Here is a 24,809-nt window from a genome sequence, read left to right as displayed (position 1 = left end):
GAGGAAGCTTGAAACTTCAGCTGAGAGTGAAAATAAGTGATACATGCAGCCGTTGTAGTGTGTATGGATTGAATTTGTTTATTTTGGTCGGATATAACACATGTAACTTGGAGTAGAGCGTTGAAAAATATAGATATCAGCACACCGTCCTGTTTTATCTTATGTAACTTACACACTTTATAGTAACATCCTGTCAAACATTTCTTTGTTTTTTTCAGCTGTTATCTACAGCTACATCTGTTATCTGCGGCTAATCAAACAGAGTAGAGCAGGAACTGTTGTGTTGTTTAACGAAATAGGCCTCAGAGGAACCATATAAGCTTCACATGAGTAGTAAACTGCACCCCAACCAACCTGCTGTCGTTCTCTGGCTAGTGCGGTGTTTAAAGTTCACTGCCACTGTGTGGTGTGCTTGACTAGAGATTTTTACAAGCACGGGTGCACCATTGACAACAAACCTGGATTAACTGGGGTGACAGAGTCCAGTTCATCATGCTCTGGAAGAGGGAATGCATATGCATATATAGGGCAGTGTCCTAAAACCAAGTGAGATGCCTACCTAGATAGCAGGTTTGGGAATTTTTGGCAAGTTCAAGATTTTGAAGCAGACTTGATCAGATAAAATGACGAGAAGTCAGAGAGGTCACTACACTAATTTGCAATAATGTGTACAATCTAACACATCACGTTAGACTGTTAGCACATTTCTGTCCTTTGGCTTAGCAAGTATTCCAATATGTCTGGGGTGAAACGTAAAACCAGTGGAGTGTCAGGTGACCAAGTCAAAGCGAGTCACTAGTTATATTAATGGTCAATATAGAATAACAATACGTTCCCGGAAGTAAAAATCCCTTTCTTTATCTTTAGCTTGAATTCTAACAACAATATAAACTAATCAGACATACCACTCTGATAGTGAGATGGGCTTCTGTAAGCCTCATTTGAATTAATATTCAGCTCTGTTTTGATGCAATGATATATTTATATTTTTGTTCTCAAATTACATCAGTACTTCTTATTAAAGGACTAAAATCCACTGACTTTGCTCAAAAATTAACACCTACAAAAATAGCTTTTACATTTCTTATGTTATGCTATATTATTACCAAATATTGGATTTAATCGTTTTTTTATCCACTTTTTTTCAATTAGCACAGAATTTGTATTTTTTGGAACTGATCGCAGGTTTCATTGATCTGAGCTTATGCACCCCAGTTTTTGAGTGAATATTGCCAAAATGATCCACAAATAATGCTTTTTCATTTAAAAACTGAGATCAATTCATTTAAAAATGAATGAGAGGCCTATGATCAATAAGTTCCAAAAAAGAAATACTAAACCTGTGCCCACAAAGAAAAGGCAGGTAGGGCCTAATTTGAGTACAAAGGTTAAATGCCTTATTAAACAAAAGTGGTTCACTTGAAGTTGTCTCACAGGTTATTTCTGTTGGCCCATTGTTAGTAACAAACCAGTTCTAGTGTATGTTAATTGCTTTGTTTTTGCTTTAAATCAGGTTTGTAATTTTGTGAGTCATTTCATAATCTGTTGGTTTTACTTTTGAAGTCTCCATAGAGACAATGAATAGGAAAAGTACTTCCTTAACTGAGGTTTCAAATGCGGTCACTGTTGCGCTCTACAGGCCAAAGTAATACCCAGTAGTGCTGTGCAATGCTGATCATTACAGAACGATATGTTTGTGTGTAATTGCGGAGGTGAGGGAGAGTTTAGTGGGTGTCTGCCTGTTCACCCCTTGGATGATGTGTAGGGTATATTTGCTCTTTCCATGTGCATGTAAAAGGTTTTGTGTGTGAAGAAAACCGCTTCGTTCCACTGGATTTCCCTCTTTCTCTCTGCCCTGTTCTCTGTTTCGCTCCGTTTTTTTCAAAGCACTTGTGGACTGACATCTCTCTGCTATCTAACAGTTCCAGTGAGCCTCCGCCTGCAGGCACTGCCAGGACAGCCAGGAGGAAGATTATAAACCGCTCTCTGTCCCAGCAGCCCCTGCTCCATCTATATATAACTTTGCAGTGCGTTTAACTTCCTTTGAAGCTCCCATTAGTTTTAGGTGACAGATTGAGAAGTAGCTGGAGGTGTGTGGTCACTGATACAGAGTGTTTCTCTGATGTTTGTTTCACATCCTAACCCAGTCTTTTTGGAAATGTAGAGTTTTAAGGAAATCCAACAGCATGTTCAGAATCATAGCAAAAGTAAAATTAGGGAATAAAGCGACTGATAGCATGTGATTCAGAGTAATGTTGTGATGCAGTTCTGAAAGTTTTAGTTTGGTATTTTCACAAGTGGAATCAATCTTTTGATTTCCCACCCCTGAGCAGCCAGGGCCTTGGATGTTTGGTCCCTTGTTTACCTTGGTTTTGGAGAAAAAAAGATTTTCTTTCTCTGTGGGAAACTCTGTTCTTGTTTCAACAACACACTTCTCAGAAAAGACTTTCAAAGTCAACAATACTGCTTTTTGTTTTTGTTGAACTGTATGATCTCTGAGCCTGGATGTATTCCATTGTAAATGATAATCTTTCATTTGTTCTAATCCTGAATTCATCTCTCACTTTGTAAGCGTTAAATTAAGGTATTCCTTTTAATATGGTCACTAACACCCCAAACAGACCCCTTTTTTCAGGATATATGTGTTTTATTCTCATTAGTTGTGCGAAGGCATTATTACTGTGTGGCTGTGTTGATACTAGCATTTCTTTCCTCAAAATATCACATCAATGCTTAAAGGTATAGCTCACTCAAAAATGAAAATAGTCATTGCATTACGTTTTTTACTAAAGTTGTTGAATCAATGTTTTGAGTTGGTTCATTTAAATTTTTCAAAAGAACTAACCATTTGAATGAAGTAGGTTCTCAGGATTTATTTGAATAACTTGACTTAAATTTGTGATTGTTTAGAGATGGTATTAAAATATTTGCAAACCCACCCATATTTACATGTCGGAGCTCATTGTCAAACATATATTATTGGTTTGTCATATTTCTACTCTTCTAGAATTTGTTTTATTCTCTTAAAACTTAGTTTAAAAAAAAATTGTTATAGGATTTTAATAATCGAAGTTTGGTTTTCGCCATGAAAATAGCCAAAGAAACTGGCATGACATTAAAAAACCCAAATAAACAAACAATTTGGGCTCTCATACTTGTTACATAAGATACAGTGCAGAATATCTCTATGGCACTGTCTTTAGGTGTTTACAGTGTGTTAAAAATGTCTTATTTATTGATAGTGTTGCAAATATTGTAAATAATCAGCATATTGCCAAACACATTCTGTTGAGCTTTGTACTTTGAAAGAGAGAAACAAATTATTTGCACTATGACCCTCTTTCGCTCTCATAAAGGACTCAGATCATTGAAATGTACCGAGGAACAATGCAGACTGCCATTCAACACAAAGCAAGAGAAAAAGGTGGAGGCGTTTTGACTTTTGACTTTCAAAAGTTCAAAAATTTCCATAGACAAAGATGAAATCCCGGTATGACCAAGAATTTTTGTGTATATTTGTCTTCTGGTTTGTTTAGGAACATTGTGTAATGTTCAGCTTGTCAGATGGAGGACAGAAAATGTATATTGTTAAAGGCATGGCAGGGCCTGAGAACGCTTTTATCAGTGTTTTTAGTGAACTGCATTTTTCTCCTCCTTTTTGTGTACTTTGTTTTTCTTAACAAATTCTTTTCATACCACATACGTAAGCTCCTACGCTAGAACTGTTTAAAAGGTGAAGAGAGGTTGATGGGGGAGAGTGCGGTTTCAACTTAGTGGAGGGTCTGCTCCGTGGAGCGAACATGACTTTGTGCCTCTCAGCGGACTGCAGGCGATCAGTCTCGATCATCTAATGGAGAGCGCTGAGAGAGCAGTTTGTTCTGTGTCTGCATGGCCTTGAACCTGCGCTTGGCCCAATTCTGTCAGCAGGAGAACCAGGCAGAGTTTGTAATTGAGACCCAGATAGGGGGGCCCGGGAGACATGAAAACAATTAAAGCTTGATTTATTTATTTATTTTCGATTCATGTCGCTGGCTGAGTGAGATGATAAATAGCGTATCTTGCTTTTGATATCACACACTTAAGTGACAGATTAAGAGTTTTACCATTAACAACATAATGTAATTGCAGAGAAAAACTGTCAATCAAATAACACATCTTGGTGATAATAGGCAAGGCAAGTTTATTTATATAGCACATTTCATACACCGTGGTAATTCAAAGTGCTTTACATGAAAGGAAGTGAAATAGTCATCAAAAATAATAATCACGGCAATTAAACAAGGAATAAAAAAAAGATTCACGTCATATTCCTGATACTGGTTAGAGGACAAAGAGAGTTTACGCTATTATTATATCTCTGAAAATGTTAAAGGTTGTTTCAATCCTGTGCTAGTTTCTTTATTTGCGGAGCACAAAATGAGTTCTTTGGTCGAATGTCAGAGAGTTCCATAAAAGAAAGTGGCATTGTGCATGTGTATTTTTAGTAGTCTGAAACCATACAATTGCTTTGTGCGAGGAACTAAGTTTAGTGCATTAATTTAATATGCTGTAGCTCTGAAGTCTAATTTGCATTGTTTTCAAACTTGCCTACGTCCTCCTGATATGTCACAGAACATACAAGAATCAATGGATTTCTTAACGGTGTCATTTCAAAAAAAAAAAAAAAATTGAAGACAAGCGTAAAAATTTGAGAGCTTAAGCATTACTTAAATTGTTTTCTCTTTTTTTCTTATTTCTACAATTACTCATAGGGTAGATGTATTCTACTGTCCAAACATTTCAGGTCAGTATTTAAAAAAAATAAAATAAAAAAAAAATTATTCAGCAAGGTTGCATTAAATTGATCGACAATAAAAACTGATGTTTCAAAGATAAGATATTTTGAATACATGTGGTTATTTTGAACTTTCTAATTAATGAATCCTGAAAAAAAAAAATATGGTTTTCACAAAAACTGTTTTTAAGGTGTACTAAGAAAAATTTCCTAAACACCAAATCAGCATATTAGACTGATTTTTGAAGGATCGTGTGACACTGAAGACTGGAGTAATGATGCTGAAAATTCAGCTTTGCCATCACAGGAATACATTATATTTTAAAATATATTAATGTTAAAAGCAGATATATATATTGTAGTAATATTTCACATATATTACTGTTTTTACTGTATTTTCGATCAAACAAGCACAGCCTTAGGGAAATAAGAGACTTTTTAAAAGCATCTAACCAACTTGAAACTTTGGAAGTGTAGTGTACAGCAGTAGTGATACAGTTTTTGTGACAGGTTAAAGAGGTAAATATATATTTTGTATTTTTTCAAGCCAGTGACTGCAGACTGTGATCCTGTTTCTGAGTTTAGGGATGCATGTTATACAGTATCGGTACAGTACAGAAATTAACCGTGGCACAATACCAATTTCACAAATTGACCCGTTTATATCAGATAGCACTCATTCATTAGTTTAAAGAGCCTGTTCAGAGAGAGGTCAGAACGTGGGATTGGCTCATCCAGGTTTAAGCTGTTGCCACTCTTAATTATGGGAATCCGCTCAGGCTCAGACACACTAGATCTTTGATAAGATACTTTCTTTTATCTCTACGCTGGACCTGCCGAGTGATAGTGCAGCAAGAATATGGTGTAACACTTCAAGATGCTAAGCTGATGTATGTGGAGCTGTAAGAATCACGCTGGATCTGATGCTTAACATGATACAGACTACAAAAGGTAGCCCTGATTTTCTATTTCTCTATAGCTTTTTTCTCTGTTGTCTTTTAAGAAGGGCATCACCCTGAATGATACCCGCCAAATGGCGCCAATGACATCCATCCTGAGGGTAACTCTTAAAAGTTCATGCTCAGAGACTATGTTTAGAATACGCTCTGAGCATATTGTCTCTCTGGTATGTTTTGCAGTCATGTCCTGAAATCCAGTCACAAAAGGATTTTGTTTATATTTGCATGTTGTGCCTAAAAATGTAAACGACCATCTGGAATGTTTTGTTCTTTCCATTGTAACCTAATTTGTTTAAAGCATAGGATTCTTGTACAACATCTCTGAGCATTTGACCATTTAACCTTGACCTGGGAATATATCTACATTTCATTAACTTCCGTTCACACAGTCACAAGTTACAGTAAATGTAAATCATTGGCCGAAGCTTCCTAAAATTAGACAGCGAAAGTAGTTCCTGGCCATTGTTAAAATTACTATATTACTTTTGCTAGAAGAACCTTGTTACTTTCTAAAAATCCAATAGACTTACACCATACCTTTCAGAAGTTCAGGGTCAGTAAGATGTTTACCTGTATTTTTAAAGACTTGTCTTATGCTCACCATGGCATATATTTGTTTATTTGAATATTTAAAAGTATTCATAAAAGATGTTATTGACCCCACACATTTGAACTGTACAATGAATGAGATCTGTCTTTTGAATTGAGACCGCAAGGAACCACCCAGAACACTTCAGCAACCACCTGTGATGAGACGTTTTGCATAAAGTATCGCTCACATTTTTTTAAGAAAATTTGAAAATGTACTATATAATGTAGCCTGTATGTTTTTTTTTATTTCTTTTTATGTTTGTTTGTGAGTTTGATTGGCAGATGGTGTTGAAAAATCATGGAAGGATTTATTGCTAGCTGACTAGATCAATATCCAGCAAAGCAAATGGGATGTTCATCTAGTGCTCTTTGTGAAGCTTAACCTGATGTTCATGACCATCTAGAGTTTAATGTCATTCTGTTCCCTAATGCTTTCCAATCCATCTGCTGGGCTCCATTATTACTGTTGGACGATCTTACTCCAGTCAGACCAAGGCACAGCTGTGGATTGCTCTAATGCATCTTTTGTAGCTGAAAGTCTGTGCAAATTGAGAGAGTGTCAGATGATTTTACAGGAGCTACTTCCGTTCTATGACTGGTTGGTCTGGTCAAAATGGTACATGTGCTTTGCCTAGATTTGTTTATTGTTTCCATTTACAGCATTGAATGGGTCAAAGATTAGTAATCTTTGATTTGGATTACCTCAAAAGTTGTAACCATTTTAAATCACATGGGTTATCAGTTTTAGTCAGGATGCTAACATCTTCCTCTGTTGATGTTTTTAATGTTTAAAATAAATTAATTTTTTGTTCTTTTCTTTTTTCAGCTTGCCGAGTGTCAACCCCACTGTGAAAATGAGACCATGGTTCCAGTACTGACTTCGAAAAAAGCCAGTGAACTACCTGTGAACGAGGTTGCCTGTGCACTGCAGGTATATTCATGTCACACGTTATTTTATAGCTTTCATGGAAAGAAACCAAATGTGTTAATTAAAAAAAAAATTAATTGCAGTTAAATATTTAATTGATTGGCAACCCTAATAGCTGCACAAGATATTAACAAAAACTCTGCAATGATGCATTTTATATATTATTGTTTAATTATCAGAGCAAATGTAATTTTGCTGCATCATTGTTCGATTCTTTATTTTGACTTGTTGACATATTTAAGGTTGTTGATTCATTTTCAGTAATTTCACTGTTATAGAGTACGAAAAAGGTTTGTTGATCATACTACAGTTGAGTATCTCTTTCATGCCACTGTTGTTGGTTGCCTTGACTGTTTTTGTGCAACTTAATCAGTTACTTAAGGGAGTAGTTCCATACAGTGTTTTACAGATTATAACCTGAAAGATAAACATGTACATGTGGTAACCACTGTGTAAACAGAATAATTGACTCAAGTTTAAAAAGTTTAGCTATGACTTTTCATAAAAAACTTAATGGAAGTATGTGCATCGTTACTAATCACAGTTTTTTAACCAGTAGGAAACCAAGAAACGCTGGTCTTTTTTGGGGGGATTTGTTGAGATGGAAGAATATTTTACTTTATTTAATATAACATCATTAAATATACAATTTTATAATGTGAACCAAAATGGGTTCTGTGGTTACAAATGTGATTAATGGCATATTTACATGTCATGTTTACATATATTTTTCATAATGATTTATATGAGCTATTTAAAAGGGATCACATTAAATCAAGATAGTCTTAACTTACATTTATAGTTTAATTAGTACAACTTAGTAAAATGCATCACCAATTCTTTCTAGAACCTTCAAATTCAAGAATCAATTTTGGCATAAGTGGCAAAAGAGAAAGTCTGCCATTATTCCAAAATAACTCGAAAGACAGGAAGCTCAGGATACCAGTGTGAAGTAGTCATTATACTAATAAATAAATATTTGGCTCCAGAATGCCACAACTGAGCAATCAGAATCAGGTATTCCATAATGCAATTTCTAGTTGAATTTCCTCATGCAGTCAAACCAAATGCACAGACCGCATGTTTGGACACTGAGGAATTCAAAGCCTTATCCCTGCAGATATCATACAGTGTCCCTTAATGAATCACGCCAGGAAGATTAGAGAGTGCTGTGGATGCTCTTTCAGTCTCAGCGTGGATGATTGAGCTTGTAGTGCCATGTCCATCACCACACTGACATGAATATCTGCTCCCAGAAGACCTTTATTCATCCATTGTCATCAACATTCAGCCACAGTCTCCGGGAAGCACTTTATGAATAATACACCACGGGTAGTAGTATTTTAATAGAAAATAAAACAATGTGTCTTTCATTTGTGTACCCTCAGAAGCTGCTATGTTTTTTGAGTGTAAACTGAACATGGAAAGCAAAGGAGACCTTGTGGCTTCCCAGTTTGTTGTAAAGTGATACAAAGTGGTGAGATTGTGTTGTACTCAGCACGATTCCTAATATTGCTCAGACAGCAGGTCTGTAGGTACAGCGATCAAGTTTTTTTTATGCTCTCTCCAGTTCACGATACAGTGCTCTGGTCTCAAGGTCTTTGGGAGCAGAAATGCATTGTTGGTGACCGTTATCTAACAGTAGATGTACCAAGGCTCAAGTTCCAGGACACTGGATTTATTAGTTGTTTCCATGGCTCCAGCATTCTTATTTGTTAGTGGCTAATCTCAGTTGTCATGGTTACACATCTGATGATTGTTATTTTGGGAAAGCTGTTTTTTTTCTGAATTAATTTTCTTGGTCTCTCTTTTTGTTAGGCTGACCTGCAGTTCGGTCTCACCCAGGAGGAGGTTACACGACGTCGCGCCTACCATGGATGGAACGAGTTTGACATTAGTGAAGATGAACCACTCTGGAAAAAATATATCTGTCAGGTTGGTTGACAGAAAATGTAACAAACAAAACATTGATCCTTAACTTGCTAATTCCAGAATTTCAGCCAATTTAAGTGACATTTTAAAATTTTTGGTACCACAGCAAAAATCTAACACAATTGTACATAATCCTTTAAGTATATATATATAATCAATTATATATATATATATACACACACACATATATATATATATATTTAATCAAATTAAATAATTTATCAACTCTACCCAAATCAGAATCAATTACATAAAAATCATTTAAATTTTTAATCATTCATTCTTTTTTGAATGAATGGCTCAAATAAGTCATTTGTTTGTGAAGTGAACTACACAGTTTGTGCAGTATGTATTTGATTCACTGAAATTTACTGGTTCACAAGAATAATTTGCTTGAGAATCAGACTTCATTGGTCATGCTATATGTTTTTGTGTGCAACCTCTGAGGGAACCTCAATACAAAGAAATATTTTCTTTGCATCGTTATGTGGATTTTGGCATTTTATTTTGCCATTTCACCTCATTCATTTGAGACTGTAAATTCGTGTAAATTATGACTTATTTTGTTGTAGGGTTGTAGATTCAGAATCAGCATCAATATTTCTCAAATGAGGATTGTGATTTAAAAAAAACCAACAACAATATTTCTAGCCAGCCCTGTTGTTCTTGCGAGTTTCCTGCAAATGTTATTGACCTACACACTGTAACCCCCCCCCCCCCCCCCCCAAAAAAAACCCATGAATTTTCACACGATTTGAAGTGGTCCATAAGCTTAACATTGCATTGTTTCTATTTAAAGTCTTGTGGCAAAAATAACACTTTTTTTTTTTAATATGCCTTGAAGCTGTAAAACGACCCAGTTCATCCAGTTCTGTTTTCCAATGTAGCAATGACAGGTCGCTGTCCTCTGTGAAAAATTTCTGTCCACCTTGGTCAGGGGGATTGTGCTGATTGGCTAAATATAGTAATATAACTGGAAGGAATTGTTTTTCCCACATTCACCTGGGCCCTCTTCAGAGGTGCCACACTTTGTCGCCTTCATCCTTTGTGGTTTCCCAAGTGTGGTGCATCTAACCTAAAACTGCAAAGCTTGTGTAAAACATTTCTAGTTGTAAGTCATAACAAGGGTACATTTTTAGCACAAACATGTCATGTCTTAACTCTCAGTGCGACTGGGTGGTTAATGCTGATAATTACTCTGTGTAAGGATGGATTGGCCTTTTCTTCTCATTACTGCTAATCTTTTTTTCTGCAATTACAAAGGCTTCTTCACGTCTTATTTAACACCTGTGATTACACTAATTTTCTCATGCAGCCACAGCTCAGTTGCCAGTTTCACCTTTGTCTTACCTTCTGCTGTTCAGAGTAGAAAAGACTTGTTTTCTGGGCGAGTAAAAAGCGTCCAAGTCTGTGAACAAGGCTGTCTGAGCTATCAGTGTGTTTCAGAGAGTCGCTTTAAAAGCAACAAGCTGTCATGCCTTTAATCTGTCACTACATATTCTCTTTTTGCTTTTGGATGTGGCGCCATTCCCTCTGTCTCTCTCTTTTATGTTTTGTTCTCCCACTCTTCTGTCTCGCTTTCAGGCACCCTCCCCATTTAACGCCCCATGCTTCACAGACCAGAACATATCAGACTTTTTTTTTTTTTGGTCAGGCGCGACCACCAGCTTAAAATAATCTCCCCTACTTCTTTTTCTTTTTTTCTCCAGATTTATTCAAATTCTCTATGGCATTTTTATCACAGCGTAACCAGCCCTAAGCACAAAGCCATGGCGTAAATCCGGATGTGTCACAGTAGACGTGAGAGAAAGTCAAAGCTCTTTTAGCAGACAGCAAAGTCAAACCCTGTTTGTTTTGCCTTCCTATGCTATGTGTAACCTGCCTGTAACTGTGCATTTGTGGTTTGGTTTTCAAAAGGCTGCCGTATTGCTCGCTCAAAGGAAATGATGAGCTCATCTTGTGTGGTGCTGTTAATTGCCGGTTATGCAAACGTGGCGATCCGCGGCTGTCACATCCTGCCGTAGATTAAAGCTCTGCATTCTCTGTATGTGGCCAATCAAAGAAAGTAACCCACACTCTCATCTTGTAATCTTCACTTTCTAGCGCTTAACCAGTGTGTCATTAGCAATTTCTGGTGCCGTTGGTTATCAGGTAACCTTGGGGACTTTGAAATAAGCCAAATTACATGTGACTAAATTTCCTGTCCAAACTGTGTCACTCCACCGCAAGCATTCCATTTAGTGTTTAACTGAGCATTTTGAAGTTTTTGAGTCGAATATGAAATAGTTTTTTGCAGATTGGAAACTAATATATTTCTAGACCTCGTCTATCATTGATGTTTTTTGCATGAGACATGCCTCTCACAGGGCTGGGTGATGTAGCTAAAAAATTATACTACATGCTTTATATACATGTTACTATATATATATACATTTACATTACATTTAATCGCTTAAAAGACGCGATTAAATTATCCAAAACAACTTACAATTGAGGACAATAGTTGCAATCAAACAAACAAAAGAGCAACAATATGTTAGTGCCGTGACAAGGCCTGGATAGTCTGAGTACGTGTTTTTTTTTTTTTAATAAAAAGAACATGGTAATGTTTGAATTCCAGAAGTCTGAGACCACTGTTGCAAATCGGACACTCAAAATCTAGTTTAAAGAGATTTAACATTTAAATGAACAAAAAACTTTTTCCTTTTTAAAAGGCTAATTGTTTCTTTTTTGTGTGTGGTAACACAAATTGTTAAATCATTGATGGAACTGATTCACAGAAATGTTTAAGCTAAGTGATTTGCTGAAACAAATAGAAAATGACATTTTTGCTAGTAAACTTAACTATTTTTGTCTGTATAGCAAAAATCAGCTGGTCATGTTGTGTATGAAATTTTACTACTTAGTCTCAAAGCATAGAAGACCAATATTGTAAATATAAGTTTGGGCTTTGGTTTCTTGCCATCTGTAAAGACAAGCGTGTCTCTGCGTTATCTGAAAAAGCAGACTATATGACACAGAGGTCAATAATTGTTGCCGTCATGTATAGCTTACATTGATTTTTCTACCTCAAGCCCTGAGGCAGAGAAACACAGACCATCACTTTGAGATGTGGGACACAATGAATTCTGAGAAGTATTGCATCCCTATGCAGTCTCTGAATTATCTTCTCTCTCTTTTGGTCTCCAGTTTAAAGACCCGCTCATCCTGTTGCTGCTGGCATCCGCTGTCATCAGTGTGTTGATGCGTCAGTTTGATGATGCCGTCAGTATCACCGTGGTAAGTTCCTGCTCACTCCCCTTGTCAGACATTTGATTTCCTTGAAGTACTGGATTGGTCCATTAACACTCGTGTATCATTCTTTTTGCAGGCCATTATTATAGTTGTTACAGTTGCCTTTGTACAGGTAAATCCAACATTCATTGACATTACCTCATGTGTCGTTATTTAATGTGACATCACTCATGTGAAGCGATAGACCTTACAATGGATGCAATTGTCCAAATACTTTTGGGGAACTTGAAGGTTTTTGGGAAAACTTGAAGTCTTATAGATTAATGAGGTGTAGTGAGAGTGTAAGCGCAGCGGACCGTTACTGTCTGCTCTGCTTCATTTCAGGAATACCGCTCAGAAAAATCCCTGGAGGAGTTGGGGAAACTTGTGCCTCCAGAATGCCATTGGTGAGCACGATTTACAAAACTCAAAAAGTGCTTTTCCTTCCACAGCCCTGAAAGCTTTAATAGATTTCTATGTCAAAAACAAATGGCTATTAGAATTGGATCTGGCTTAACAAATAAATTACACAAACTGAATCCTACCTTTAAAAAAAAATACTACTATTCAATTTTGTGGTCAGTAAGTTTTTTTTATTTATTTATTTGAATGTTTTTAAAGAAAGTCTCTTATGCTCATCAAAGTTGTATTTATTTGCTTAAATACCAATTTTTTCCCTGATCCCCAATTTTTCAATAGTTGTGTATGTTCCATTGAAATCGTTTATGAAACAAAAAAATCATTTATTTTTGATGCTGGTTAATACACACTTACATTTAGTGACACATACATTTTTATCATCACATGAAGAGCCCACCATATGTGCTTCATTCCAGTGTCACCATCTGTAAAACACATTTTATTGGACTGTGCTATTTATAATTTTCTGAGAAAGCGGTTTTATTCCACTGAAATCCTCAGTGTTTATTATAAAATGAATCTTAAACATCATAGGTTTTTAGTTATATTATCTATAATTATATTAACCTGGATCTTGCCTTGAAAAGATGAGGAAGCCTTTTCTTTCTTTCTTTCTTTCTTTCTTTCTTTCTTTCTTTCTTTCTTTCTTTCTTTCTTTCTTTCTTTCTTTCTTTCTTTCTTTTTCTTCCTTCCTTAACTACATTAATGATAATAGATGTCAGGGCTGTGGATGTGAGGTCTTGATGTCTTGGGTGTATTTTCCAGAGCTTTACACCCACCAAATGCATAAAAGGCAGCCTTTCAGACAACATATGGAGAGAGTGAGAATGAAAGGTGTAATTTCCACTTTAAACATACAAAGTCTCTTATTTGCACTTCAAAACCGGCCGTGCCACAGCCTTGAGCCCTGTTCCCAGACACCTGTAGAACACCCTCAGCGTGCACCACCGTGTGTTATCCTGCTTTTTCTGTCACTCTTCCTAATCGGGCACAATTTTCCTGCAACAAGTGTTTTTTTTTATTTCCAAGACTGTTGGTGGTACATTAACAAAACTATTTGACCTCTGTCTAGCCCCCAGGGCACGAATCTCAAGGTCTGTCTGCACGACCTCACTAGCCTATTTTTAAACCGTTCAACAATCAGTATCTCTGTTTCCCTCTTTCCAACTCTCCCTAACTCTTCCTATGCTCTAGTGTTCGAGAAGGAGATCTGGAGCACCTTCTGGCACGAGAGCTTGTGCCTGGGGACACCGTCTGTCTGTCAGTGGGAGAGAGAGTCCCAGCCGACCTGCGCCTGTTTGAGGTGTGAATGGATATAGACGCATAGTAACATCTTTCCTTTTTGCTTTCTGCTTCTATTCTATGCACATAGTGATTGCATTTATATGCACAACAATATTATTGATCATTTGGTAATATTCTGATTATGTAAGCATCATGTAAAACCATTAACCTTACTAATGCCATAAGCAAACACTTAATTCAGAATATTCACTGTAACTGAATGTCCAAACAAAGGTATATTTGGGTTTTATTAGAAGGCTCCAGAGTTGGACTTAAGAAACATTATGTACACGTAAACTGTTACTATAACATTGTTGCAGTCAGAAATATCCTAGAACAATATATGCTTGAAGATTTACCAGATTGCACAATGGAATGGCAGTTAGTAGTAGAAATGCTTGTGCCTTGAAATAGCTGCAACGTTCTAATGGCCAATTAGTGAAGCTGACCCTTTACTGCCTTGCAGGCGATGGATCTGTCAGTTGATGAGTCCAGTTTGACAGGAGAGACCAGCCCCTCCACCAAGACCTCTGCCCCTCAGCCAGCTGCCACCAATGGCGATATCACGTCTCGCAGTAATATTGCCTTCATGGGTACTCTTGTCCGCTGTGGGAAGGCCAAGGTACAGTTACATCTCATACTTCACTAGTTCTGCACCCCAATCTACCACCCACAGAATTCCTTAGAGAACTCGTACTTCAAACTGCCTTCCTTCATAGAATTGTACATATTCCCTACTGCTTGCTTGATTGTTTTATGTTTTTCTTTAGTATAACAGATTTTTGAAAGCATTTTAGATAAATGTTTAAATAAGGTAACATTTCACTGGCGGTACTATTACATGTTTGTAATTGCAATTTGATGAATCGGACCACAAGGTACCACCAAAAATAACAAAATATCCCATTGGAAATTTTACGAAAGGCCCCTTTAAAACATGTTTGTGCATAGTTATTAGTGAGTTGTGAAATGTGCTGAAGTTTAACGTCAAGTCACAGAGTTTGTTTTTCTGATGTCCAAGCACTGAGATATTTGATTAATTTGTTGTTTTATTTTTAATTTAGTGGGAAATAATTTAATATCGATGAATTATTTATTTTATTATATTAAAATAGTATTATTTAGCGATTTAATTCATTTATTAATTCTCATAATTAGAAAATATGAGAAAGTGATTCGAGATTCTGATTCAGACATTTCTATTTTTTTTTCATTTGGATAAGACAAATGATATTTGTACACATTTTTAATAATTTTGCTTTTAAATTGTAGGGCATTGTCATAGGCACTGGAGAAAACTCTGAATTTGGTGAAGTTTTTAAGATGATGCAAGCAGAGGAGGTAATCAAGCATAAACCAGAGAGATAGACATTATAAAAAGAACAAACATCTTTGCTTCACATTTTCTTTTTCTTTTTGTTATTTAAACAGGCTCCTAAAACTCCATTACAGAAAAGCATGGATTTGCTGGGAAAACAGCTCTCCCTTTATTCCTTCGGGATAATCGGTAGACATCTCATTAAGATTGTCCAATTAACATTCATTGCACTTTCATGAGTTAGAGATGCATACCATCTCATTAAAAATGCAAACCCTAATTTCTGTTCTGTCATATCCTGTATTCGTTCTCTGTGACGGCACTAATATATTTCCAATTTCAGGGGTGATCATGATGGTTGGATGGCTTCAGGGGAAGTACATTCTAGACATGTTCACTATAGGTGTCAGGTATGTCTTTAATCAGTGAGTCCATCACAGAGAAAGATGTTACCGGGAGGCATGTGACATGACACGTAGTGCAGGTTTTGGCTTTTTAAGTTTTACGTCATTGCTCTTCTCTTCAGCCTGGCTGTGGCAGCTATCCCAGAAGGCCTCCCCATTGTAGTGACGGTGACTTTGGCACTGGGAGTGATGAGGATGGTGAAGAAACGGGCAATCGTCAAGAAACTGCCTATAGTGGAGACGCTGAGTATGTTCTACACTTGTTCTACATTTCTACGTGACCCAGACTTTGCTTTGAGCATCATGTGGTGACCTAGTATAGTACAAAAAGTGTTTACCTTGCAAAAAGTAAACAAAAGTGTCTAAGTCAAACACTGAAATGTATTTATATTACATTGTACTGCATGGGTTTATATTAGTATCTTGTGTTCTAATGATTTCAAAGTACACTGGTGGCCAAAAACCACGTTTATTCATCCAAGTTTAAGGGCATGGCACGCAACCTGCCTGTATTGCTACCTGGCTAATTTGGCTACAATTAATTTTTAGTAAAATGCTAAATTTCTTTCTAAAAGCTATTTAGAAGGTATTTTAATTTTTCTGTGCTAATTACAGAATTTCTGCGGGTCTTAAAAAGATATTAAATCAGAGCAGAAAGTCTTACATTTGTAGAATGATAGCATTAAATGTTGCATGCGCTGCAAAAAAAAAAAGAATATCTTCCCCAGTATTTTTTTGTTTTCCAATTAAAAAAATCAAAACATCCTTAAATTGAAAGAGATTTACTTGAGATGCAAATTAAACACGTGAAGTGTTGTTACCAAATTAAGTTTATTTTTAAAATGAGAAGAAACACGTCAAACTGTTTTAATCATAAACTCACTTAATTGTGATCAGCAAGACTTGTTATCTTGTGTGATTTTGCTTCTCAAGTAAATGTGTCTTGATTTAAGAATCTTTAGACATTTGCGCTGGAAAACAAGACAAAAATTCATCACTTTATTGCAGTGTGATCAGAACAGTAAAAGTTATTTCTATGTTCTGGTGGTTGAGAGCATAGATATTCAAGCATTCAAGCCATTTGTAAAATAAAAAATGTAAAAATAAATGAACAAGTAATTGAGTATTGTTACGTCAATTTTTTTTCTTTTTTTTTTTTTTTACTTACCAACCCTGAAATTTACCCTTAATTTTCTGTAAAGCTGCTTTGCAACGATTTGTATCGTGAAAAGCGCTATACAAATAAACTTGAATTGAAAATTGAATTGTTCTTAAAAAGGTTTTATAAAATCCTAAATTTACATTCATAAAATGAAAAGTTTTCATGCTATCTATTACCCTATCAGAACAGATAGAATGAATGTTCACAAAACACACTTCTCAATTAAATACAGAAGGGCATGCCATAGATGATTTGTAATCTGTTGTCAAAGTACCTCTTGTGTAATGTTCAGACAAAGACCTAATGCAGTTTATTCCTCTTGGACAGCTCACAGGAGAACAAAAAAGTCACTTTGGTTTTTTCTCCCCTCAGTGGCATTACGTAATGAGTCATATGAGAATCAGTCAGCCCACAGAGTCAAGTGACCAGCCACAGTTGCACTGAACATGCATTCATTTAAGGAAGAGTAGACGCATTAAATCAGGTCCAAATGTTCTTGTGGGTGGGAGTAATATTTTTACATTTTTAAGAAATGTTTATTGCTATGGTTAGAACCATTTTCAAATGTGATAGACTTGATGGCTCTTTACTAATTATGAAAAAACACTTTTGCCAAGTAGAAGAATAAAACCCTTGTGGCTACAGTATATTTTTAATGTGGTCAAGACTAGGATTGTTTTGTCACAGTTAGCAGAGGAGTTGACTAATTGCAGATGGTAATACAAGAATGCTTAAGGTCAAAGGGTGTAGATATGGGATATGTGTTCATATGGGAAAATATCATTATGTAGGTGTCTTTTAATACTGGGCCTCATTTCCATTTTCTCGTTACATATGAATGATTTAATGGAAATCAGAATCTCTTGGTTGTGTGTATTAACCTCTCTCTCCTCCCTAGGCTGCTGTAATGTGATCTGCTCCGATAAGACAGGCACTCTCACTAAAAATGAGATGACAGTCACTCACCTGTTCACCTCTGATGGACAGCACGCTGAGGTAAGGGCCCTGAAACTTTCAGGAGGATAAAATACACTACACTCCCAGAAATACAGGTACAAAAGCTCTCACTGTGGCAGTACCTTTTCAAAAGGTACACCTTTGTACCTTTTGAAAGGTACCACCCTAGTAATAGCTTTTGTACCTTTTTTTCTGAGAGTGTACATGACCAAAGTAACTGGACACCCAAACACTGCACCCATATGTGCATTTTGAGCACTGAATTTCTAAATTATTGGCATTAACAGGTAGTTAGTACTTCCTTCCAGCTCCTACTCTAGGATGATTTTTCTGTTGCACTTTGAAACCTGAATGCAGCGATTTGCCCCCATTCAGATACATGAGCATAGGGTCAAACATTGATGGTGTCTGTTTAGCAAGGGTGCATTAAAAATCAAAAGCGATTAGTAAATATATCTCAGTTTTCCCAAACATTATAAGCAGTGCAACTGTTCTTAATGATAATAAGACAATAATAATAATAATAATAGGAAGAAATGTTTCATTGGATCATTTGACGCTTAAGACTGGAGTAATGATGCTGAAAATTTTGCTTTGCCATCACAGGAATGAATTGTGTTTTAAAATACAGAAGATAGAAAACTATTTAAATTTTGTAATATTTCATAACATTGCATATTTACTGTAATTTTTATTAATGCAGCCTTGGTGAGCATAAGAGACTACTTTCAAAAACAAACAAATGTTGAACTAGACATCAGGACAAGAAGACACCTGCAGGTGTCATTTATCCTGAAACCAGCACCACATTAGAAAAACGTCATCTTAAGTGTTAATAGCTGTGATGTTTCATGAGCCCTATGGATTTGAAGAGAAGCCTCAGGGTTTCTCTCTGAGGAACAGGAGGAATGTCTCCGAAGCCTGATGGTATCAGTGCGGAGTCCTGAATTCATTGCCGTGCCATCGGCCTGCTCTAATAAATCTTCAAAGCTGAGGAGTAGATTGAGTCTCTCACTTCTTAAACTTACTAGTCTATTACATCATGCTTTTTTTATTTCACATCCCTGTGGGCTGCAAACAGAGCTCTGTCAAAAGACTGCTAAAGTCATCTAGTGTCAGTGTTTGAGCCTTGTGTATATGTTAAAGTTTGTAATCTTTCCTCAGAATGCAATAACATCCTTGGGAAGAACTTCCATTTTGGCTGACATCACCAAGCCATCTTATTTAGACCACATTTCATGAGTCAATCAATTTCTTATAGAAAATAAAGTCTCGTCCTACATTTGCATCCTATTTCACTCACAAACATCACACCACTCAAGTTAAATGCCATGTTGACTTTAAGATGTTAAGAATTCCTTGACCTGGTTTGGCTTCTTTTACAGGTCACTGGCGTCGGGTACAACAATTCCGGCGAGGTTTTGATGGATGGAGAGGTGGTGCATGGCTTCTCCAACACCTCCATCAGCAAGATTGTGGAGGTGAGTCTGAGCAGAGAGTATGATGAAATGCAGAGCTGTTTGGGTATCATTGTGTGACATTTCTTTTGGTGTCTGAAATCCCGTAGGCTGGCTGTGTGTGCAATGATGCAGTAATCAGGAGCAACACCCTGATGGGCCGTCCTACCGAAGGCGCCATCATCGCCCTGGCTATGAAGGTACAGTATGTCGCCGCTCTGCATGGTATGCTGCTAATTGTTGTTCTTTTGTGATACTACATGCAAATACTGTATCATAACTAAATCCAAACAATGTGGTTGAACGTGCCTGGTGGCTCTGCCCACCTGTGCAAACAAGAGGCAGCAGCCTGTGGGAATGATGTCTGCGTGGTACTGTCTGTCACCTTATGTCACCTCATTTTGGCAAACAGAGAGTGTTTGAATCGGTTCTGCTTGCTCGTGCTAATTAAGATGAGCAGACACGCTTTCACACCCCATAGAACAGGTTACTGTGGCAACAGCATCTCCCCTGAGGGTCCCGGTTGTGTTAACGTCTGGTACTCTTAATAACATTGTTTTCTCCACAGGGACATATACATGGGGATTAAACTGAGAGAAATGTCATGCAAATCTAAAGATAAAAAGAACTAGATTTTTATGTTTTCTGAAGAAAATGTGGGTGGTTCTGCAAAACTCACTGCCACAATACTGCTGTGTTTTACACAGAATTGCACAGGGCCAGCCCGGAAGCATTTCAGAATAGTCACTTGCTCTATTGGGCGCCTGAAGTACTTGATTAGTTGGACCAGGTGTGTTTAATTAGGGTTGCATCTAGGGGCTGTTTACACCTGGTCACTTCATGCGTTTTTTCTGATCGGATAGCTATCCGATCCTGAAAAGACCAGGTTTAAACGCATTCGAGACGGATATAAATCCGATCGCTCAAACCACTTCAGGAGGTGGTCTGGGCCGCATTCCAGATGAAACTGGACAAGTGTAAATGCATCTGGTTGTTGAAACCACATATGCTAATTTTACTCCTCCCAAAATATAAAAAATAAATAAACGCGTGAGCGTTTTATAGACTATATGGTATGTTATAGTCAGATATGACAGCACTAATGCAACAAGCGTTACCGTGGATGAGTAAGTATCTCTTCAGCAGGTCGACGCGCAAACTGCCGCGAATAAAACTGAAAGTAAGTCGCAGACGCTCAACACACAATCATCTTCATTAAAAGTAGTGAGACTAACGTATCTTTCTAGTGCTGACACCGCGCTCTCTTGTTGCGGTCTCTGATATTGAAATGATCTGATAACGAATAAAATGCAGTGCATATCTATTGCTTTCATTGACGTGAACTCCGTTAAATTTGCATATAGAGCGGGAATTAAAGAACGGATTTATATCTGTTTTGTGTAGACACATTTATGTGGCCAAGTATAAATGGAAACGTTTTAACAAATCTGATCCGATCAGAGAAAACGCATGAAGTGACCAGGTGTAAACAGGCCCCTAAACTCTGCAGGGCTCCGGCCCTCCAGGAATTGAGTTTGACACCCCTGGCCTAAAGGGATAGTTCACCCAAAAATGAAAATACTGTCATCATTTACTCACCTTCATGTCATTCCAAACTTGTATGACTTTTTTCTGTGAAACACGAAAAAAATTATTTTTAAGAATGTTTAAAGAAATTGATTTCCATTGAATTGTTTTTCCATAGTTGGAAACGAAACCGTTTGGTAACTAACATTCTAGGGAATATCTTCTTTTATGTTCCTAAAAAAGAAAGTCTCTCATTTAGGTTTGGAATCACGTGAGGTTGAGTAAATTATGACAGCATTTTCATTTTTGCCGAGCCTTGTTTCCGTTTTTTCATTTGGAGTGCATCAGGGGTTTGTGGTTTGGCACAACAAAGACATTTCCTTTCTTCTAATGCTGATTTTGTATCTATCCACTCTGTTTTATCTCTGTTTAGTTATTTCATTGAGCCAGAACTGATAGGTCTCTTTGAGATTAGATTTTTCTTTGAAGGATTCAAGTGAGCAGAGTATGTGACCACGTTTTCTGTTCTTTATAGATGGGTTTGGAGGGGCTGCAGCAGGAGTTTGTGCGTCTGGAAGAGATTCCCTTCTCCTCAGAGCAGAAGTGGATGGCGGTCCGCGTCGTCCATCGCACCCAGCAGGTAAGCTGGACCACGTAGTAGAAAACACTGTAAATGTGAAGGAGTAGATGGTGCAAGTTACTGTAATTGGAGCTGAAAATTACTTGGCAGCGTCACAATAGTGCACGTTGAAATTCGCATTCACATCGCTGATCCTACTGATTCACATGCACCAAATGAACCCCCCTCAAAAAATGTTGTCTTAAAATGGATAGAAAGCAAAGCACCCAAATGCTTTCTCTCTTGGCTGGCTATTTATCACTACTCTCAGGCTCACACTGAGCTCTCTCAAAGAGCTCTCTCGAAATCTTAAGATCCAATCTGAGTGTCTAGCTTCTTTCAGTTTATGGGTGCACAAGTGTTTTTCAGTCCACTGTGAAACAAAAGCGCACACCAGGCTGCTGCATAGGAAGAGCCCATTGCTGGGTTCACTGATTTGTTTTCTGTGTGTCTTGGAAATAATTTGTAATGGATAGTTAGACATAAATTCTAATCATAGTCTATAAACAATTGTTTCGGCTGTATGACCGTGCACAAAGACTTGTGTAATTATTTGAATGAGCTTCAGTCAATTATTGTGCTGACATTGATTTAAAATTGGCCTACCCCTTAAATGTCGGCCAGTAAAAGCTGGTCTTTTTACTTATCAATAATATAGCCCTTTTGTTTAGTATTTGGCAGTACTTGGTTAGAATAAGCTGTAAAAATTTTCTGAGAGTCAAAAGATTAACTAATTATCTTTCCTTACTTCTGATTTAAATTACAGGACAAACCTGCCATATTCTTTGTGAAGGGTGCCTATGAGCAGGTCATCCGCTTCTGTACTTCCTACAACAGTAAAGGTGTTACTCTGCCTCTGACCCATCAGCAGAGAGAACTCTACCAGCAGCAGAAGAGTTACATGGGCACTGCTGGTCTCAGAGGTGCAGCACTTTAATTTCTCTAATAAATGCCATACATAATGATGTTGAAACAAAAGTCTTGAAACATTGTCTCAGCCTTATATATTACCTAAAAGCTAGGTATCCTAACCTGGTTAGGAGTAGCAGGAAAGCTGCATTACATTGACAGAGGTGGAAATCACTCACTTTCCAGCAATGAAAATAATGTATAGAGTGGTATGATGACAAGAAACCCAGTTTTCTGCATTGAGATTGACCTGTTCTTTATATACAGGTGTGGTCAAACTTTTACATACACATTACAGTATCTGCAAATTGTTAATTATTTTACCAAAATAAGAGGGCTCATACAATGTTATTTTTTTGTTTAGTACTGACCTGAATAAGATATTTCATATAAAAGACATTTACATATAGTCCACAAGAGAAAATAATAGTTTAGTTTATAAAAATTACCCTATTCAAAAGTTTACCCACAATTTCTTTGGTTTTCCAGCATCTTTTGAGTATTTGAACCCTTTCCAACAATGACTGTATGATTTTAAGAAGTCGATATATTGATTATTACGACAGGCCTATTAATGGCTTGTATTACCCTTACAGGTGCACAGTTAGCTAATTCAGCAGTTGTGGATGGCACTATGGGTAGACATTGCTGCTCTTTCATGACACTTTAGTGTTACCCCTGGCAGTACTTAAGAATGTAGCATATACTTTGAATTTACTTGTAGCTTCTTTATGTAAATCTCTGAAGTCCTACTTTTTTGCTATGAATTCTCTGACTCTTACAGCTTATGATACTCTTAAGAGCATTTCTGAAAAGTTCTATACATATCATTCAGCTCATGTGGGTTCCCAGACTGTGGCTTAATGTCAAACAGCTTTCCTGCCATGATCAAATCACACATAACTTTGAAATGACACCCAAATATTTTTCTGTCAGCTCTAATGGTGCCTCCTTAGTTGCCCCTGGCAAGTCTTTCCCAGCTTACAGCTGTCTGCATGTCATTTAGCTTGTTTTAATAAGATTAAGTTATCTCTGAGGTCGCAGAAGAAGTGCTTTCACATATTGCCATTCCTCTCTATTAGTTTCCTTTAATTAAAGACATTTCATGTAGCACACAGTAATAATGGTTAGGGGAAGTCGTGGCCTAATGGTTAGAGAGTCGGACTCGTAATCGAAAGGTCGCGGGTTCGAGTCCCCGGCCGGCAGGGATTGTAGGTGGGGGGAGTGAATGTACAGCGCTCTCTCCACCCTCAATACCACGACTGAGGTGCCCACCGAACCCCCAACTGCTCCCCGGGCGCCGCAGCATGGCTGCCCACTGCTCCGGGTGTGTGTGTGTGTGTGTGTGTGTGCATGCATTTGTTCACTACTCACTGCTGTGTGTGTGCACTTGGATGGGTTAAACACAGAGCACCAATTTCGAGTATGGGTCACCATACTTGACAATACGTCACGACTTTACTTTTTTTTACTTTACTTTACATAATATTGAGATCAAGCAGATTTTGGCAGCAGCTGATGATGTTGTCCTGTCCTCTGGCAGTACTGGCGTTTGCTTCTGGATCTGAGATGGGCGCTCTTACCTTCCTGGGGCTGGTGGGCATCATCGACCCTCCCAGAGCGGGAGTGAAAGAGGCAGTGGCGACGCTGATCAGCTCTGGAGTGGCGGTGAAGATGATCACAGGGGATTCACAAGAGACTGCAGTGTCAATTGGTATGACTTTCAAACATGTTATCCCTTTTCTGTCACAGTGCGTGTCTCTCCATCTTCAAAGATTTATATAATTTACAGACATTAAATGTAACATTTAAATCTATAAATATAGGCATGTTTTGTGTCTTTTGTGAGTAGTAATGTAAACATGTTGAATCACAGTTTTGAATCAATTAATGGAACAAATGAATTCATTCATGAAAATGAATCACTTCTAATACAAATTCTTTCCACTTAGTTTGAATAAGGGTTATTATTGTTTAGTGAAACAAAACTTAAAAATATTTTATTTCAACTAGTTATAAAGGGGATATTTCTGGATGAACTAAAAACAAAAACTGAAATAAAAATGAAAAACTATGTAGACACATTTTTTAAGCGACAACAGCAAAATGACTAAATCTTTGAAAATAAAATGAAAACGGGAACTATAAAAATAAAAACTATTTCAAAATATTAGTGCATACTATAATAGTATATCAGTGATACTAAAATAACATTGGTTTGAATTATGTATAAAATTAAAAAAAGATTCCTTTAAATTTTTACTTTTTAGTTTGGACATCAACTTGTATTTAAAT

General features: G+C 37.1%; 1 protein-coding gene across 3 annotated transcripts in view; it reads left to right on the top strand.

The window, feature by feature from the left end:
• Nucleotides 1-24,809, top strand: part of LOC306887596 (calcium-transporting ATPase type 2C member 1) — a 31,586-nt gene that overhangs the window by 521 nt on the left and 6,256 nt on the right. For 2 of the 3 annotated variants that reach the window (XM_079445454.1, XM_079445455.1), the window contains exons 2-18: nucleotides 7,151-7,255; nucleotides 9,071-9,187; nucleotides 12,374-12,463; nucleotides 12,555-12,590; nucleotides 12,803-12,864; nucleotides 14,072-14,180; nucleotides 14,628-14,783; nucleotides 15,434-15,502; nucleotides 15,593-15,668; nucleotides 15,823-15,889; nucleotides 16,006-16,130; nucleotides 17,944-18,041; nucleotides 19,388-19,483; nucleotides 19,570-19,659; nucleotides 21,522-21,626; nucleotides 22,372-22,528; nucleotides 24,058-24,228. In XM_079445454.1, coding sequence (XP_079301580.1) covers nucleotides 7,151-7,255; nucleotides 9,071-9,187; nucleotides 12,374-12,463; nucleotides 12,555-12,590; nucleotides 12,803-12,864; nucleotides 14,072-14,180; nucleotides 14,628-14,783; nucleotides 15,434-15,502; nucleotides 15,593-15,668; nucleotides 15,823-15,889; nucleotides 16,006-16,130; nucleotides 17,944-18,041; nucleotides 19,388-19,483; nucleotides 19,570-19,659; nucleotides 21,522-21,626; nucleotides 22,372-22,528; nucleotides 24,058-24,228 — 1,729 coding nt within the window. Of the gene's footprint in view, nucleotides 1-5,524; nucleotides 5,726-7,150; nucleotides 7,256-9,070; nucleotides 9,188-12,373; nucleotides 12,464-12,554; nucleotides 12,591-12,802; nucleotides 12,865-14,071; nucleotides 14,181-14,627; nucleotides 14,784-15,433; nucleotides 15,503-15,592; nucleotides 15,669-15,822; nucleotides 15,890-16,005; nucleotides 16,131-17,943; nucleotides 18,042-19,387; nucleotides 19,484-19,569; nucleotides 19,660-21,521; nucleotides 21,627-22,371; nucleotides 22,529-24,057; nucleotides 24,229-24,809 lie in introns of those variants that run through there. The other variant, XM_079445456.1, reaches the window with a different exon arrangement.

The sequence above is a fragment of the Barbus barbus genome (assembly GCF_936440315.1).
Source record: "Barbus barbus genome assembly, chromosome: 21".
NCBI classification, from domain to species: Eukaryota; Metazoa; Chordata; class Actinopteri; order Cypriniformes; family Cyprinidae; genus Barbus; species Barbus barbus.
This window is presented reverse-complemented; position numbering and strand designations above follow the sequence as displayed.